Source organism: Dreissena polymorpha, chromosome 6 (assembly GCF_020536995.1).
Source record: "Dreissena polymorpha isolate Duluth1 chromosome 6, UMN_Dpol_1.0, whole genome shotgun sequence".
In the NCBI taxonomy this organism is placed as follows: domain Eukaryota; kingdom Metazoa; phylum Mollusca; class Bivalvia; order Myida; family Dreissenidae; genus Dreissena; species Dreissena polymorpha.
Genome location: NC_068360.1, coordinates 75239853 through 75260811, shown reverse-complemented (window position 1 = coordinate 75260811; position 20959 = coordinate 75239853). Strand labels below are relative to the sequence as shown.

At 35.1% G+C, this 20959-nt stretch overlaps 1 protein-coding gene across 1 annotated transcript; it reads right to left on the bottom strand.

Moving 5' to 3' along the window:
* Nucleotides 1-912: 912 nt before the first annotated feature.
* LOC127833603 (uncharacterized) lies at nucleotides 913-20925 on the bottom strand. Its single transcript, XM_052358954.1, has 7 exons — nucleotides 20909-20925; nucleotides 14201-14253; nucleotides 10159-10690; nucleotides 9784-9942; nucleotides 6996-7518; nucleotides 4345-6144; nucleotides 913-4023 (listed from the first exon to the last, which is right to left on the bottom strand). The coding sequence occupies exons 3-7, from the start codon at nucleotides 10687-10689 to the stop codon at nucleotides 2648-2650; spliced, it is 4389 nt and encodes a 1462-aa protein (XP_052214914.1). The 5' UTR covers nucleotide 10690; nucleotides 14201-14253; nucleotides 20909-20925; the 3' UTR covers nucleotides 913-2647.
* Between the last annotated feature and the right edge of the window lie 34 nt (nucleotides 20926-20959).

Sequence of the window (20959 nt, the reverse complement as noted above, 5' to 3'; positions counted from 1 at the left end):
TATTAATTAGTGAAAACATCATTTTGAATGATAAATAATCATATTATAACGAAAAATTAACTTTTCTGAAAAAAAATATTTCACTATCAAATATATATATAACAAGGTATGCAACTCAAAATCAGCCCAAAACGGGGTGCATCGCTTTGAACAGCCATATCTTCATCAATTTTGCAGCGATTTTCACGATTTCGGTCTTATTCAACGCAGAAATGAATTTCCTTTCTGGAAATGTATATGTCTTGCAATATTTTTACAAATGCTGGGTCAACTTTTAAGAAATAACACGATACACAACACGCATGACCCAGTTGACAGTGATCATGTATTCTTTATGAATGAAATCTCCAGTTGTAAAGACACACCTCCGCATTGGACCAATGAAATCACTCGTATGTTTAAAATGTCAGTTAGTTGAAATGTATGTAAACAAAGGTTTCAAACGGCGCTGGACAGTTAGTCTTGATGCAGAATGTAACGACAAGAACGGTAATAATGTTTTTTCATACGTTTTATTGAATTATGGTATCGAACTACACGAACTTTATAGGGAAGTTGCCCTTTACTCCGTGAAGATTTCAGTCTTAAAGACAGCATGATCACTGTCAACTGGGTCATGCGTGTTGTGTATCGTGTTATTTCTTAAAAGTTGACCCAGCATTTGTAAAAATATTGCAAGACATATACATTTCCAGAAAGGAAATTCATTTCTGCGTTGAATAAGACCGAAATCGTGAAAATCGCTGCAAAATTGATGAAGATATGGCTGTTCAAAGCGATGCACCCCGTTTTGGGTTGATTTTGAGTTGCATACCTTGTTATATATATATTTGATAGTGAAATATTTTTTTTCAGAAAAGTTAATTTTTCGTTATAATATGATTATTTATCATTCAAAATGATGTTTTCACTAATTAATATCATAGCCACACGCTAACCACCTGTGCTTTAAATAATGCTAGGAGCCATTTACCAAACATTGTGATGAAAGCCATACATGGACGATTTGAATAAACAATACAAAATACACAACAAACACGCATACAATATATACATATAGGGCCAAAGCATAGGAGTTTAAACCGGCTTCTAAGAGTTCAAATCTCACACTTGACCGGAATTTATTTCAAAAAATTTGTAAGATTATAGAGACAATAAACGATGCTTTTCAAAACATGTAACTAGGCGTTCTATTAAAGCATAGAAAATAAACAAATGTTAGATAATAGTATAAGAGAATAGTATAGGCTTATTTTTGTCCTTGAAAATAAAATGACACTGTATGAGAACTTAAAGTAGGCAACTTACTTTTTTATTACATTGTACCAAGTCACTTTCATTCGTCAAAATGTTCATGGTACTATAACGTAAAACGCAACCATCAAAATAACAAGCAATAAATGAAAGAGACAATGAGGATGTATTATATGATGTATATGATTTTTATGATGTATTGTAATAAGGAACGCTGTTTGATTTCTTTTGCAAAAGAATTGTCTAAAGTGTTGGTCATCTGCAATAATTATAGACGGAGCCAATTTTTGCTTTAGAAGTTGCGAAGATTGTTCAAAACATGTACATATAAATGCACGTGAATAAACGTGTAAACGAAAAATTGCAATAATCGTATGGTATGTGTATGCAAGCAAAACTAAGAAAAATGGCATGCATAATATATTATTCACTATGATTAAAATAAAACACGAAATCGTTATATAAATTTAATGTAAATTTAATGTTAATTACACAGTAGCAAAATTAGACAGGATGCGATACTGTTCTATTATTTAAATCAACGAATATGATGAAAATACGGTTTACTGTTAAAGGGGCCTTTTCACAGATGTTGGCATGTTTTGAAGTTTGTCATTAAATGCTTTATATTGATAAATGTAAACATTGGATACAAAAGCTCCAGTAAAAAATCAAGAATACAATTGAAAAAAGGTAACCCTCAGCAGAGCTCGAACCACTGACCCCTGGAATAAGAAGTCCTCCAATTAGACCACTCGGCCATTCTTCCGAATACAATGCCAGATGTATTTTATACTTTATACATAAGCAATCCTCGTAGTTTTACAACATATAACGACAACATTAGAACTTTCCAAATTATTAATTCATTTCGCGTTGCAACGCTTTATAATTTTGTTTTTTTTTTAATCGTCAAAAGATGCATATAATGTCTTTTAGAGCATGTTAAATGTTCAGTATTACTGTTTCCTCACAAATATCATAACTAAAACGAAAATTTGCGAATCTGAAACAACTTTTTTCAATTTTGTCAATTTACCCAAACGTGAAAAGGCCCCTTTAAGGAATGAGACAGTCTTAATTTTGGCTGTATTATCAGTCATTTGAAATGAAAAACTCGAGCAAATACAATCCTTAAGATATACGACTTAGTTGTCGCTTGACTTAGAATAATATATTTCGATGATATTTTGCTATTGAATAACTACCGTGGGTCATTTACCAATACACTTCACATATAATTACATCATTTCTGTCTTTAATATTTGACCGAAATAACCGCTCATCATGATATAAAAGTGAGATAAAGTGTTCTTATTTACAACTTGTGTTCAAAACATACATAATGATATATTTCATTTTATAATCATGTCCTTCAGTCGCATTCATGAATTTATGATATCGAATCCGGAGTTATCGCAAATCGCATTGAAATACGATTGATGATAATATCATTAATATTTGCAATAAATTTTTTGTGTGCGTCATCTTCAACGTTTCCATAATCCTCATGATCGTCGTCGGAATCACAAATCCCACGTACAGACCAGGCAGAATCTGCATCGCCAGTCCGCATGTTGGGTTTTATCCTATCAAATATTTTGAATCTTTTTACTGCAACATTCTTCAGCGCCACAAGTTCCTGTCGGATGGCCATGTATTCCTCCACTGGGATTCGTTCAAAAATGTGACTAAAAACATATCCGGATGTAATGCGTGAACATCCGAATTCTAGCTTTCCCTCAATTTTCTGATCACATGCAGACAGTGTTTTCGCAAGTGTGCGTAATTCGGATGGATACAATGCGTAACAGTAGATATTCACATACTTCAACGATTGTGGTAGTTGTAGGTCGATATAGTTAAATACGCATATTGTAAGCGTTTCCAGCTGTTTGAGCGATGATGGTGTCTGCGACAACGACTCTACATGATTCACATCATAAAGTTTATTAAAACCATTCAGAGTCATATTCTTAATATTAAGACCATTGAGAGCCTTCCAAATACCGGAACTATTATACATATCAATACTAAGCGATTCCAGCTGTTTGAGCGAATATAGTGACTGCCTAAACGACTCTACAAACTCTACATCTAATCGTTCATTCCAACCAGTTAGAGTCAGACTCTTTATATTCAGACGTTTGATAGCCTCCCACAGACTGGGGCTGTTATTCATATCAATACTAAGCGTTTCCATCTGTTTGAGCGAGGATAGTGACTGCTTTAACAACTCTATAAATTTTACATCTAATCGTTTATTCCGACCAATCACAGTCAGACTCTTTATATTCAGACCATTTAGAGCCTCCCACAGACTGGGGCTGTTATTCATATCAATACTAAGCGTTCCCAACTGTTTGAGCGAGGATAGTGACTGCGCATACGACTTTACACATAATCGTTCCGTAAAACCACTCAGAGTCAGACTCTTAATTTTCAGACCATGGAGAGCCTCCCTCAGACCGGGACTTTCATACGTACTTATGTGCATGTTAACTGCATGTTTACCCAAATGTATTTTGGATGATTCATAATCAGAATGCGAGTTTATGTAACATTGTCTCATCGTACACACCACCTCATGATCGCATGTCAGCAGAGTGCAGAACAGACCATGTAGCCAGGTAGAGGAACATATTACATGCTGTAAATAAATTCGTTCTATGGAGGGCAGTACTGGAAGAGGTCCTGCACACTGGAATTGACATGCACTGTTTAGAACAATCATGATCGGATGTTCCGATTTGGACGAAGTGTCTGTCTCTACAAAATATCAAATAATTTCAATGTTTAACGGCAACGAAAATGTTAATAAATGTCACTTAGATCGTTCGTGGCACACGTTCATTTGAACTTATTATAATAAATCGCAATAAATTAAGTGTTTAATTATGAACAAATAAATAGAACACGCACATATATGAGTTAAGACAGGCTATAAGTCATAAAAAAACACATATACATGTACATATAAAATCCATGAAATTGGTAATTGTTAAAACGACATAGCGCTTAAAACACTAATAACCTTATTAATCTACTTGTTTATGTATTTATGAAATATCGTTTATTGTATTTATTTACCTTGAAACCATATGCCGTTTCCCCATAATTGCAACCATTTCAACTTGAGACACGATGACAGTTTTACCTCAAAATGAGATGTTCGCTCATCAAGTGCATTGAAGACTCCCGAGAATGAATGGATATTCGACGTGTTCGTAGACCAAATCAAGTTTATATCTCTCATGTTGCCCGGAGTAATGTTAAAGTGACTGAGCTTCAGGCGAATGCCATCCTGCTTGTTTGCTACTGCCTCTCTGATTCCAGACTCAATGACTCTCTGAAACGCACAGGCGTAATACCCTGAAGCACCGCAATTATCAACGTCACATTGATTCATCAAAGCCGACAGTTTATTCGCAGCGGAAATATTCATTCCACACACAAATATCAGAACTTGCGATATGTCGAGATATGAATTATTGTAACATTCAAGATATCTGGAAATGATGTCATCAATGACATTTGGATTGCAGGCGATATGATATGCTGCGAGGAATTCCTGTACAGATTTGTGTATGAACAAGTTGGAGTTCTCTGTTCTATGTTTCTCTTTCCTGTTTGTTAATATTCCTGCCTTTAGTGCAAACATCTTGCAGCCCACAAACTCTTCGTTAGAAAAATAGTGAGACAATTTGATATCGTTGAATACAATAGCTGTTTCTCTTTCACAAGAAAATAGCAATTTGCAAGCTGCACAAGCGAGCTTATTTAAGTGTTCGATGTTTGGCTGTAGGTAATTTGTTCTAGAAAAACAGTGCACTGGTGGTGCATTTGAATCGTTAAAGTAACCAGGTGCACTGTTAGCCTTTTTACAAAGACTTTCAAGTAGAGTAGTGTAAAGTAAACACAATGACGAGCCTTTCAAATGTTCCTCCTCCCCAATCGTGTCGACCCAGTTACAGATGACCAGAGCATACAACATTGGTGAGGATGATAACGATTGGAGCTCACGACGGTTTACAAATAACTCAAATTCATCCACGGTGTCCCCTAGAGCCTTCCTCTGGTCAATTATGCAGCGAAGAATATTTTTAGTAAATGAATATGGACTGATTATCCCTTCGATCTCTAACAGACGTTCGATCTGCGAGTTCTTAATTTTTTCATCAACCAGTTTCCATGGTCGAGTAGTTGTAAGTACCGTGCAGGTGTCCTTCGGAAATCCCGCCATTGATGGTTCAGCTAGGTTACTACCACTAGGACACACCCATTCATCTAGACCTTCTCGTACAACGAGGCAAATTTCAGTTTTTATTATTTGTAGGAGCAGTTTGTACTTATCGGCACGTTCTTCATCAGAAAACATATTATCAATAAGCTGCTTTTTTATCATCTGCGTAACATCCGTCTGATCCCTCGAATCTCTCAACGTGATGAAAAATAAGAACTTGAATTTCTGAAGTGTTACCCGATCTTCAAACGCTTGAATGTTTATGGGAGCTGATGGTGAAAGCAGGTTTTCATCGCGCCAAATGAGGCGATTAGACAACGATATATTTTCTGACGTAATTGCCGATAAAGGCGGTTTTTCGTAGCACCAATCATGGACTAACTTAACTGCAAACGTAGATTTTCCTCTACCTGGTTCGCCCTGTATGTATATACGTTTATTTGATGTATTGTTGGTGTAAAATATGTCTCTGTAGGCCAGTATTCGTTCTTCTTTCACACGTTGTCCATCTTTTTCTATATTGATGCGGTGTATTTTCGGCGTTGCATATACGTCTGTTATTCTCTTATCAAGACTGTTATCAAATGTTAAAACAGGCACATTGCAAGTCGTGTCATCGTAATATTGAATCAAACATTGGCGAAGATCTGAAATCATAGCAACGCAAGTCCTAATATATTAACGTAAAATTCTGCACACGTTTAATGACATACAAATAAAAATGATAAGTATTTATACACAGCTAATAACTATACATATCAAGTCACCTGAGGCAAATGTTTACGGCTATTACAAAGTCACATTTGAAGTTTCAAAGGACTGCCTCACACACAGAACACACTTAATTGTAACTTAATGGGGCCTTTTCACGTGACCGCTCTACGCCAATCGGATTGTGTCATTTGTGTAGGAGATGATATATTAGCAGATATGGAATTGTTACGTCGATTTGAAATCAAACCATTGCATTTTCCCGACGATTACAAACCGGCGAGAAGTTCAGCTAATATTTTTTGACAGAAAATAACGCGCACGACTATTATGCTGGTGACTTAGCCGTGTTCTTAAACAAAGACATCAAATAAGTAGCAAGTTGTAAGACATTGTTTTATTATCATTACACACAAACAAATTGGTATGAAGGTTTTGCACGAAAAACTTTAAATTGATAATCTTAGTTGAAACAGTATTCATACATTAACTTAATGCAGAACAGAGTTCTTTAACCTTCCGAAGAACATGTTAAATTCTTGAAAAAAAACATCAGTTGTTACATGTACATTAACCTTAATAACAAACAAAATCTTAACAATAAAGCCACACTTTTTGACAGGTTAGATTTTAGCTCAAACAACTTATATGGGCTTTATTTATAAAAGATATGGATGTTTTGTCAAAATTTTAATCTCACAAATAGCATTCGGTTTTTTATGATAATGTAAACATGTTTATAGGTTTTTGAGACAAGCATGTGTTTAACACAAACCCGTTTACAAACCTGCTACGCATCGTTCATAGTCTTCTGCTTTAGTTTTGTTCGCAGCTAGTTGCATGCGCACAATACCAATCTGCAAATGGCGTGAGATGTGGTGTGTCCCATCCTTTATTTGTCTTTCAATGTTTTGTTTCACATCGTTTCCCTTCGTTTCGATTCGTTTTTCAACAGCAAGAGTTTTGCTTTCAATTCGTTGCTCTCCAAGCTGTGTCGTGCTGTCAATCCGTTGCTCCCCAAGCTGTGTCTTGCTTTCAATTCTTTGCTCTCCAAGCTGTGTCTTGCTTTCAATTCGTTGCTCCCCAAGCTGTGTCGTGCTGTCAATTCGTTGCTCACCTAGCTGTGTCTTGCATTCAATTCGCTGTTCCCCTGCCTGTATAGAAGTGTCTATTTTTTTCAAAGCTTCTGCTAGGGTTCTTTCTGCCTCCTTCGAAACACGTTCGCCTGTTTCTTTCGCATGTTCAAGTGTTTGATAGGCTTCTTTTAACAGCTCGCCCAGGTCTTTTAATGACATGCGATCATTCTGCAACTATATGCAAAGCCTAATTTTGTTTGCATCTTTTATTCCGAACGAATATTAGTATAAACAATCATATTGTTTATAAAACGGACTTATTAATATTATTTTATTTCAATGTACGAGTGCATTATCATTTCATAGTAGTCATATAGATAATATGTTTATGGGGTTAGGATTATGAGTATATGACCACTATGAAATGTTAATTCGTTCTAAATCTGAAACCAACAAATGATAATTTGATTTCATGTTATTGCACAATAATTTTAGCAAACTTTATGCGTACAATTTGTTTTAGCCTCATACGAGTTCATGTCATTTCACGCCATATTACTTCATTATATAAAATAAGAGACATAACTCTCAGAGATGTAACTGTAAAATAGTGATTTATTGTCTGTTATTAATTCCATTATATTTTTAGATTATTCAAATGCTTTTACTCATGCCAAATAAGGCAAACCGCCCCATCTCATGTTAATTTTAACTAATAACCTATGTTGTTCGCCAACTGATCTAGTTTATAACTTAATTGAGATATCATAGGGGCAAAAATTATGAGCATCATTAATAAATACTTGGCAAATAATGTGGCATCTAGAGTGTTCACACGCCTTTTCCTGAATATAATATTGTGCTCTCGTTTACGATCCCACGTTAGCCATTTTGAATCTCATATATCAGTTAAGATATAATTGGAAAACATGTTTTGAGCAAGTTGAAATAATATTGGACAATAACTGTTTCTTCAAGAGTTTTCACAAGCGATTTCTTAAACTTGACTTAATCTAAACTTTTTTATTCCATATAACCAAGTTTGGATTACCCCTCGAAAAACGAATGTTCTGAAGATGTTTTGTGAATGTAGGGCAATACATGTGACCTAGAGAGTTCAAGAAGGTTTTTAATAAATTTAACCTAGTTTTGACCCCGCTTTAACTAGTTTCTAACTAGTGCAAAATATAATTTGGACAATATGTCTGATAAAGTTTCATGTCGAAATGGGCAATGTAAGTGTCCTCTATAGTATATGTAGTGTTTTTAATATAATTCGACCTGCTGGCCTTTTTATTGACTTCTACAGTCACGAATTCCAACTCAATGCCCAATACCATAAGGACCAATATTATGATCCAGCAGTATGAAGATTTGGCAACTGTGTATATGCTTTTTTATGAGTTTGACTTGTTACCTTAGTGTTAACAACATGGGCACAGTTTTGAACTCAGTTAATTTGTAATGAGGATATTATGTTCTGAGCAAAATTCATGAAAAATGGGCAATACGTAAAACTTTACAGTGTTTTCAAGTTTCAGTTTACTCTGATCCTTATAATGAATACAGCCCTGCCCCATGGCGGGAATGTTTTTCAACGGACAAGAACAATATACGAACTCAGCGAAGATTTCAAAAGTCAAAGGTTCTGACCAAATTCAATGAAGAAAGGGCAATAAAGGTCTCCAGAAATTTTCACAAGATTTCTTATTTTTCCTCAAAAGTGACCCAGTATCGCTCTCGGCCGAGATATAACCAGGACACATGTTCTGAACTAGTTTCATAAAAGATTGGGCAACAAATGAGGCTTCTAAATTGATCTCCAGGCAATGTTGACAGCAGACGACGGACAATAAGCCATTACAAAAGCTTACGATGAGCACGTTACGCATTATGCAAAAACAAGAATTGGTTCCATGCACCAGTGTCATTTTTCAAACGGTATCATTTCCCTCTAGGTAAAATAAAAAGATAACCTGGTATCATCACTAAGTGTTTTCACTTAATAAAATTAACATCTTTATTGGAATATATTATTTTTGAAATTTGTAAATAATGAGGCCGTGTTCAAAATATTACTTATTAAACAATTATGTGTATATCAAAGATATTAATATAAAAAAAATATAAATACATATCCATTTAAGTAATGTTCACGTTTTGTGAAATGGAAGATACTCTTTATGTTAATGTTCTTGTTTTCATTATATATTTCTCCACCAGAACTTTGTTTGACAAATAATAACGTCTGCACAAACTTTTTGTGTTCTTATGTAAATACGGACAGACAAGTTCAATGTTTGATGCCTCCCACTTTGTGGGGAAATGGCATGTTGTGTACACCATTTCCTAAAATTATAAACAATCGTTCTCATAACTCATTTCTATTTACTTATTTTCGTCATTTATAAAAGTGTGCCATAATGAATTTTTTTTTATTTCACAAACTTGTTTGAACTTGCAAATATGTACACGGGCCCCTATTATTCATCGACTTACATCACTAAGTCGAGTACGCGCTATCGTTGCTGAATGATCATGTAGTAAGAACTTTGGATCAGCCAGTAGCGTGGACAATCTCTGAAAATAGCCATGCAGAGCTGAGTCTGTAACCTTGCAGTCAGAAGTGTGACGCACATCTCGGCCTATCTGACGGACCTACTCAACAATTATGGAAACATTATGGAAAATGATCAAGCGTTATGTTTATGTTAGTTTATCATACATTACTTTATGTAGTTTCAAGAAACCCATATTATGTAAACTAATAATGAAAATTGTACCAAAACAATTTAAAATCACTCTTCTTAAATAAGTTACAAGTCAAATAAATATACATGATATTTTGCATAAAACCTCGTGCTTGAAACATACCATTTCTAGCGGAGATTGCTTATTTGGTGGTGGAGGAGATAGACATGAAGGGGAGAGACAGTTCTGGAAATGTGTGCAGTTCAACAGGATGCTTATCACGCCATTCAAGTCCGATTCTTGAACCGATAAAACGCTGCTATACCCGTCCGGAGGAAGAAAGCATTTGCCTATTTCCCAATAGTCGCTTGCCCATTTTGTCGCATCTGTGTTCCGCCAAGACGGGTTATTGTATCTGTGATGTGATTCGATATTCTGTTTTACTTTATCACATGTTAAGCATGACTGTGGTATCTGTGATTTGTGGTAAGGACAATAATTCCGTTTCCGCTTGCTACAGTATGGGTTCGTTGGACATAGTACTAGTTTTTGAGTGGAGCAGTTTCCACAACTTATACCAACGGCAGTTTGCAACTTCTGTAATTCTGTTTTCAGAAAGTTAGCTAGTCCTTCCTTTGTCAAATTGAGTGCTAAGCACGCCTTGAACCAGTTATTGGTCTCCTTGTCAGTGAACATGTGCGTGCTGGCGGCCATCCTGCTGAAAAAGACGCTCTGTTGGGAGTTCGTTGATGGAAATATGATATTACTCAAAGTATCTTACCTTTAAATATACTTTGTTATCGTGTGCAACAAATTTCGTACAAAAACATATTCCCAAAGTACAGTTTCCACATATTGAGAGACACTATGACATTGTACTTATTGCATGGATGTTGGGATACTCTTGTGGATAACGTCATTTGACTTACCCAATGGTTATCATAAAGTAGAATCATTAAGTTCTTAAATTTAAACTTTTATTTACTATTGTTTACACGTTTCCAACATCTTATAGTATGACGCAGTCTATTTGTCTACACATGTTTTGAACAGGACAATTTGCATTAGAGAGCTAAATTGTAACAAAACATTAACTTTCAAAATTGACTCTTTTAGACATATTCCGAAAAAAAGATACTTAACAAAAACCTTGAACTCAGTGTTATGTTACCAAAATGTTTATATAGATCAGGAAGTTGTTTTGCCTAATTGAGAAAAGTGAGGGACCAGCCCAAACGGGAAAAATGTGTACGAAAAACTCTGAAATTTTGAAAAATAGCGTTGTGAAGTTGTCATATTGGGAAATTGGAAATTGGTGTATTTGATTTTTTGCTTCCAAAGTGATAACTAAATGTTTTCAAGTTGTCAATATATCAATATAATATTTACTTAGGTTCAAGCAATAGAGCTGCGTAGGGAAACAAACTAAATGTAGCATTTAATATTCTTTTTAGAAACCTTTAATTGGGATTTGTTTTGACAGCAATTGGGAAATTTTAGTTTTTTTGCCTATTGGGAAAGTGCCTTTTTTCCGGTAATTTATAAAGAATTTAAACAAGAGGGCCATGATGGCCCTGAATCGCTCACCTGACTCATTAAGATCAAATGAAAACTATGACCTCTATTGTCTACACAATGTTTTTCTATGATTTGACCTAGTGACCTAGTTCCTGACTCTAGATGACCCAAATACAATCCCAATCCAGATTTCATCAAGATAAACAATGACCACAGTTCATAAATATTGGATGAAAACTGTGACCTCTATTGTCAACACAAGGTTTTTCTATTTATTTGACCTAGATTTTTACCCCAGATGACCCAAATACAATCCCACCCAGATTTCATCAAGAATTCTGACCAAATTTCATAAAGGTTGGATGAAAACTGTGATCTCTAATGTCTACACAAGGTTTTTCTATTATTTGACCTAGTGACCTAGTTTTTGACCCCAGATGACCCAAATAAAATCCCAACCCAGATTTCATCAAGATAAACATTCTGACCAAATTTCATAAAGATTGGATGAAAACTGTGACCTCTATTGTCTACAGAAGGTTGTTCTATTATTTGACCTAGTGACCTTGTTTTTGACCCAAGATGACCCAAATACAATCCCAAACCGGATTTCATCAAGATAAACATTTTGACCAAATTTCATCAAGATTGGATGCAAACTGTGACCTCTACTGTCTACACAAACAAATTGTTGACGGACGGACGCACGGACACACGCAGGCACGCACAACGGACGCCGGACATCACACGATCACATAAGCTCACTGTGTCACTTCATGACAGGTGACCTAAAAATATGTGTCGGAGATAAACATGAACAGTTGTGGTTAAAATCCCATAGAAACAAGGGCTGTTTGTAAAACATGCATGCCCCCCTATATGGGCTATAAGTTGTAGTAGCAGCCATTGTGTGAATACGTTTTTTGTCACTGTGAATGGTGGTGGTGGTGGTGGTGGTGGTGGTGTAGTAGTAGTAGTAGTAGTAGTAGTAGTAGTAGTAATAGTAGTTGTAGTAGTAGTAGTAGTAGTAGTAGTAGTAGAAGTAGTAGTAGTAGTAGTAGTAGAAGTAGTAGTAGAAGTAGTAGTAGTAGTAGTAGTAGTAGTAGTAGTGGTAGTAGTAGTAGTAGTAGTAGTAGTAGTGGTAAAAGTAGTAGTAGTAGTGGCAGTAGTAGTAGAAGTAGTAATAGTAGACGTGGTGGTGGTGGTGGTGGTGGTAGTAGTACTAGTAGTAGTTGTACTAGTAGTAGTTGTAGTAGTAGTAGTAGTAGTAGTAGTAGTAGTAGTAGTAGTAGTAGTGGTAGTAGTAGTAGAAGTAGTAGTAGTAGTAGTAGAAGTAGTAGTAGTAGTAGTAGTAGTAGTAGTAGCAGTAGCAGTAGCAGCATTACAAGACCAATACTTAAGAATGATCAAATGGGAAAAGGTAACATAGCACCAGCAGTAAATTTGGGGCTCATTTACAGGTCAGATTTGGAATCTCTGCTGTAAAATGAGATTTTGAATGAATTAAAGGGAGGCAAATCTGTAATAAAAAGAACATGCATAAACCGTAGTTGTTTCCCTTGTTTGAACCATGCTAAATCCTTACAAGTTTGGAAAGAATTGGATGAAAATTTTGGACTTTATTGCATAAACACCATTTTCTCAATTCAAGGGGAGGTTATTCTGTACTTCATGGACCAATAATGCTCATTTTTGTAGGGTTTGTGTCCTCATTGATATAAAGACACTGTGCAAATTTGGAAAGGATCAGACAAAAAATGTGGAAGATTTTTGAAAGTTTTCACAAAATAGGCAAAAACGAATAAACATGCAAAGTTCAACGAGCTCCTGCGGCCATTTTTTTTGGCGAATCAAATTTCTTTGAACAACTTTTTCAGGGGAGCCCTCAAAGGTCATCCCTGTGAAATTTTTTGAAAATCTGATGAGCGGTTTCTGACAAGAAGATTTTTTAAGGTTTTTACCATATATGGTCATGGCGGCCATCTTGGTTATGTGATCAAATTTTTTTTAACAATTCTTTTGTCCCATGACCTAGGGATGCTCCACATGAAATTTAGTTGAAATTGGCTCAATGGTTTAGTAGAAGAAGATGTTTACAAAGTTGTATACGGACGGACGGACGCCGGACGCTGAGTGATCACAATAGCTCACCTCGAGCTATCGCTCAGGTGAGCTAAAAATGCTGAAAAAATAATGTTGATATTCCAACTAACGCAGATGCTTCAATCAACTGGATTTGTTGCATTTGTCTGAATTGTATGACCGCCGTAATCCAGTTTTCAAACACATATGGGATAGGTTATATGTCACAACATTAACGAACATGTGAAGAATTATTATAAAAAATAGCAGTCCGAATTAAGGAGTCATTAAAAAGGAAAATCTAGGCTTCGGGAAAAAAAGAGTCGAACGAATTATTTATGTTCGCTAAACAGAGTTTGTTCGAATACTAAGAGCGTCTGAAATAATAACGGTATTAATAGTTTAATACGCCTGCCACAAGAACAACGGACTGGGTTCAATCAAAACCGGTAAAACTCTATATGCATACTGACGTGTAACTAATTTATTAGCATACAAAGAAACGAGTAGAATACAGCTTTTTCGAACATATTTAGGTCGCCATATAAGGTGTAAAATAAATCAGTTACAATTAGAAAAGTGCAAATAGCAATGGAATTTGTTCGACATATGTATAAATACTTACTCTTTAATGATTATGTTCAGCAGTCTGGACTGAAAGCCGGTGCAAACCAAACACTGCAAATGAAGAGACGAGGAAGTGCTTGAGTGTACACTTTACCCTACTCTGATCAAAACAATTTAAGCTCTAATATAAGTTTATAAGAAAACATGAGAACCGTGATTTATTGGCAACAACTGCGATGCTTCCAATTTAAAATAATCATGAAGAAAACTTAAACAAATAAGAGGGCATGAAAGGCCCAAAGTCACTCATCTGAGATTCAAAGGAACTAACATGTCATGTGCAGCCATAGATGTCATTAGAACAAATGTTCTAACAAACTTTCATGAAAAGAGAACACCCTTGCGGCCACTTTTTTCAAAAGACCGGAACATCATTAAAACAATTATTCTTACCCAGTTTCATGAAGTTTGGAAAATAAAAAAGACATAAAGAGTGTTAACAAGTTTTTACAATAACCATATAAGGAAAAATACCTCGCCCCCTGGTTGCAATGTTTTTAAACCAACTGGAACAATTTTCGTCCGATATATCATTGGAAGCATTCTTGTCACCAAGTTTCATGAAAATCATACAATAAATGTGGCGTCTAGAGTGTTAACCCTTTGCATGCTGGGAAATTTGTCGTCTGCTAAAATGTCGTCTGCAGAATTTCTAAAATTAGCATTTTCTTCGATTTTTTTCAAAGAATACTATCAGAATAGCAAACAGTTTGGATCCTGATGAGACGCCACGTTCTGTGGCGTCTCATCTGGATCCAAACTGTTTGCAAAGGCCTTTAAAATTCAGCTCCAGCGCTTTAAGGGTTAACAAGGTTGTACTATAGCCATATAGCAATATTAGGAAAAATACACCGCCCACTGGTGCTCATGCTTTTCAACCTACTGGAACAATTTGACAACTATATAAGATATTATTGAGACAAATCTTCAGATCAAGTTTCATGATAATTGAACAATAAATGTGGCCTCTAGAGTGTAAACAAGGTTTTACTATAGCCATATTAGGAAAATGCCATGCCCCCTGGTGGCTAGGTTTTTCAACCAACCCAAACCATTTAAAAACTCCTCCACGACATAATTAGGCAACCTCCGCGCAGATATTTGACGAGAACCAGCATAGCTGAATAAAATCCCTGCCTTCATAAGCAACCACGTGATGATAGCCGAGCGATGTGATACAAAAATGGCGTCTTACTGTATCAACGGCAAATAATGTGTAGAAGAAGAAAGTGCCAGAAAACAGGTATTATTCCCACTTTGATAGATTCTTTTTTACTGAAAATATCAGTATACTAGTAAATGACGGACAATTTATATAATCAGCATATATTATTAATTAGCCAATATATATTGCCGCCAGAGTCTTTTGATGATTTTTGCTTTGGCAGACTTACATTTATTCTGAACGCTAATTATTTCAGCTAATTATTAATAAAATATACATTTTTGTATGGTGATATTCGGGTTTGCATCAGTAAGTTATGGTTTTAATTTAAAAAAAAAAAAATTAAATTAGGTTTTTGAGGGAGATCATTAATTTAAAACATTTTAAATTTCAATTTATGATACGGTAATTGAAAAAATATTTACATGTTAACAAAAACAAGGGCTGTTTGTAAAACATGCATGCCCCCCATATGGGCTGTCCGTTGTAGTGGCAGCCATTGTGTGAATACGATTTTTGTCACTGTTACCTTGACCTTTGACCTAGTGACCTGAAAATCAATAGGGGTCATCTGCGGGTCACGATCAATGTACCTATGAAGTTTCATGTTCCTAGGCAAAAGCGTTCTTGAGTTATCATCCGAAAATCATTTTACTATTTCGGGTCACCGTGACCTTGACCTTTGACCTAGTGACCTCAAAATCAATAGGGGTCATCTGCGAGTCATGATCAATGTACCTATGAAGTTTCATGATCCTAGGCCCAAGCGTTCTTGAGTTATCGTCTGACAACCATCTGGTGGACGGACCGACAGACCGACTAACAGACCGACATGAGCAAAGCAATATAACCCCTCTTCTTCGAAGGGGGGCATAATAAAATTCAGGATCAAGTATCACAAACTTTCCTTTAAACAGGCTCCACTGACCTTCTTCGGTCCCTGTTGGTGGTGATCAACTTACTCGTGCAGGGTTTTTTTTGGCCCGATTTTATAGCCGAAATTCGGCTATGTTTCCAATCCCAAAAAGTATACTTTTTTCCCAAAATGTGGCAACAAATTCCCAATTGCCAAAAAAAAAAAAAAAAATTTTTTTTTTTTTTTTTTTTTAGAAAGAAGTCTTATGTGTATTTTATCTCAATTTTAATTCAATTACATCTAACAAAGTATTATATGATTTTTTCTTTTAATTTGAATGATTTTATAGAGTTAAATTAAATTTAGTATTTCCCTAATCAGTGGACTTTTCGTGTGGAAAAAAAGGCTAATGAATTTATTTTCCCAATTTCATGAAAATGCTGATAAAATTCCCAATTCCAAAGCCATGGGCTATCTTCCCAAAAAGTGGAAAAAAAACCCTGTCGTGTGCGTCTGGAGGATGAAAAACACCTTCGTTCCTTGTTTACCTCACCAGAAAAGCGGTTTGAAGATCTCCACTCTTTCATAATAAGAGCTCTGGCACATCAAGCAGGACTTCTTGGAGGTACTAATCAAACCTTGTTGCTGATAAATCGGTCAGCTAATCTGAGTACAAAGGGCTAATTGTGAGCTATCTTGAGCTAGTGACTACAATACTCAAGTCATTTTGTCATTTAACATTTTGTTTCAGTATGTTACTTTTTCAGTTTCTATACCAGTAGAATTATAGAGTCTGTTTAAATAATTTCTTTTACATTTGTTGTAAGTCAACGTATATATTAATTTTATGCCATTAGAATCAAAATGTTGGAATTAGTACTAAATAAGTTTATTATTTTCAGTTTCAAAACAGTAGTATAATTAGCAAATATTGTGTTGCAGTTTGGTTAAAAAGAATGTAAAAATAAAATGTTGTTTGAAGAAAATGTTCTTTCATTTATTTAAGAAACTGTTTAAATGGTAGGCCCTTAACACTAACAACAACAATTAAAAACAATTGAGGCTAGACAGGCACTGAGGAATGGTTAAAAGTATGTCGGCACCATGCTGGCTCAAGAAGGTATCGCCGATAAACATACCAATGACGGGCCAACATCGAGGCAGTTGCACTCCCGATCTCGGGCCGATGTAATTTCCGATGTCGGGGTGATATTCATGCCGATGTCGGGTCAACATTGCGCATTGTTTCACTTCCGGTCTCGGGCCGATGTAATTACCGATGTTGGGCCGATATTGAAATAAATATCGGGCCGATATCGGAACGATTTTAAATGTTTGCTGGGTAGTGCTAATAGTGTAGGAGGAGATAGTGGCCAGGACGGACGGACAGACAGACACACAGACGGCGGAGATAACAACAATATCCCCACGCTTTTACAAAAAGCGTGGGGATAATGACGGCTGGACATTTCAATTGAGATCAATCTTCTGACCAAATTTCATTAAGATTGGAAATAAATGTGGCCTCTGGAGTGTTCGCCAGGCAAATGTTGACGCCGCACGACGTACGACGGACAAAAGGCGATCACAAAAGCTCATCATGAGAACATTGTGTTCAGGTTAGCTAAAAAAAACAAGCTTGTTTTGTGATATTACATAAAACCGGTTAGGGGCGGTGAATAAATAGAGGATATTTGTTCATGTAAGTGTAAGATCGTTTGTTATTTCACGAGTGAGTATAGAAAATATATTTTTACGAGTGACCAAGCCACGAATGAAAATCTTATTTTTCTATGATCACAGTGAAATACCAAATGATCTTACAGTGAAATTAACAAATGTTACGTTTCTTTAAGTTACCCTTTCTCCCGTGGCGTGCGTCAATACATTTCAGTACACAAAATGACGGCATTGTTCCAGCGAAATACTCCGGTTAAACTCTTTTACAATGTAAATAAATGGTGAAAAAAAGAATTAAATAAAAAGAAAATGTTTAGATTTGATCTAATATCGTTTTTAATTCACTCGTGATCATAAACAATATATAAGTCTTGAAGTAAATCTTGATATGATAATCTTAAAATAGAAAAACAAGGAACGAAAAAAAATTCACCGGTGAAAATAAAAAATATTATCACTGCTGTTATTTCACTGCAGAAATGCCATATTTTTTCATTAGGTATAAAAGAAATCACAATATTTGCGAAATAAACACATTAACCAAAAGTGAAATAATACATGCTTTATATTTACATTCTATACATAGATGGTGACGTCACTATGTTATGCTTCCGCCAAAGTAGTTCTGCGTAGGAATGAAAATGTGAATAATGAAAGAAAAATCGTTTTTTATTGTGTGTTTAAATCAGAACGTTGTTTAAAGAAATGTTATTTAATCATGTTTTGATGTGATTTTGAATCCCTATTAAGAATGATAGCGATTATCAGAAGCACGATTACCTGACCTACTTTCGCTTTCACTTTTCACGCGTACAAGAAAGGCTACAATCCCCTTCGCGTTAGTACACAGGTCAGTAAGACCGATGTGTACACAATGATACATTTAAGATCTTTTTGTACAATTAACTCTATGGTGAATGATTAATTCATGACGAATGATGAACCATTATTTAAACAATGACTGATATATTGAACGAAAAGCTCTATGATGAACGAATAACTCCTTGATGCGTGATGAATAGTTAACTCAATAATGAATGATGAGCCATTAACTTCATAATGAAAAATGAACAATTAAATCAATGATGAATGATGAACAATTAACTCAATTTATTAACTAAATGATAAATGATGAAACATTAAATCAGTAAATAACAATTATCTGCACACATTCGTACAATATATGTATGTAAATGTTCAAATTGGAAGTGGATGTTACTTGCCTAAAGCAAAGGCATCACTGTTGTGTATGCGTGTCCTTATTGTTCTGGGATCCCATAATCTATTTACAGTCGGATATCCAAAAGTCTAAAAATAGATCACGGGGTTTGCTGTGAAGCAAAGCAATATATCTTTAACGACTCCAAGTAAAAATTGAATTCCAGTCGTAAGTTAACGGATTTATTGGTTCCGTAAAAAACAACGGTGGTTGATGTAGACAATACGTCTGAAAATACAAAATAATTGAAAACTAAGAACATGCTTTAAAATTGGAAAAATCTAGGCTTTAAGCTGCAATAATACACACAACGTAAAAATTATAACGAGATAAACCATAAGCTTCCTAATATGTGTATTAAGTAACTAATTAGATCTATATGTTCCCATGCTTAAAAGTGGTGAAAACACAAAAATGTAGGGTACGTAAACAATGAGTACGAAACCATAGAAATTGAGCATGGTCACATTTACAGAAGAAAAATGCATTTATTAATATTTACTTTGTATAGAATGACACATTATTAACATTAAAAATCTAAACTTACAGTGGAAAAAGGTCTAGCATACGAGGATTATTAAATTTGATGATTACGCGCGCGAGGCGCATTGTATGGAGGGTAATGTAACGACTCGCCCCCTTAACGACTCGCCCCATAACGACTCGCCCCACTTTTTATAACGACTCGCCCCACATGTATAACGACTCGCCCCACATATATAACGACTCGCCCTATCAAAATAAAATGTTATATTATATATGGCAATATAAATGAAATCAATTCATAATATGAATTTAAGGTTCGGCATTGTTTGATCACCATCGTTCAGCGGTTTTTTGCCTTATACCTGACCTTATATACGTCTATTGCAGGCATATTCTGAAAAGTAATATTTTTATTTTATGATTTTTTTTTACATCTTTGTTCAGTGACAATATTATCATAAAGCAAGACTATTGGATATCGGCACATTTGTCTCATGTCATACTTTCCTTTATATTTATAAAAAGAAGCAAAGGCTAAGATCATATCGACAATTAAAGATTCCCAGGTTAAATTACTCAAGAATTTAGGGATTATCGTTATAAAGGTGACCGATGAATTAACAACATAATTGACAGGTACATCACCGCGGGCGGGTGATGACAATAAACAATACATGTGTCATAATCGCGAAAGCGCGAATACCTTGCTTCGTGGTAAAGATATTTTCATATATACGGGTATTGAAAGGTAAGAAAAATGAAAAAAGGTCTTTGCCGAAATTTATTTTTTGCAGAAATTTTACGGACACTATTCATGGAGTAACCACGATAAGCTTCCAGAAAAATAAAGGCTACATTACACCAGATCTTTTGAAAAACAAATGCGTTCCAATACAATATCTCTATAACAGAATAATGAAACCGTTCTAAAAATTATCCCAGTGCGACCCAAATTCGACGATGTAACGGTTACATGAAGCAATATTTAGCAAATAATGAAAGAAATACTGAAATCTTTAAAAGCACAAAATAATAATTTTAAACTCGGCTGTATTACTTTGAAATGATTCCAAGACAATAATCATCCATTTAATCAATACAAATAGAACATCGTCGAATTTAGGTGTCGTCGAATTTGGGTTGCGGTAGATTATCAGACACTAAATTGTATGATAAGAAAAAATATTTTGGTTCAGTTTACTCGATCACTAGATATATTTTAATCTTAATAGTTAAGCTTCTGCTATATTACTCAAGACTGTGTTCGATAAAATATTCATTAAATTCAAAATACGCATACCACGACTAGTGATAAACTTCCTTGTCGTCCTTCCAATTACAGGGAGCAAAT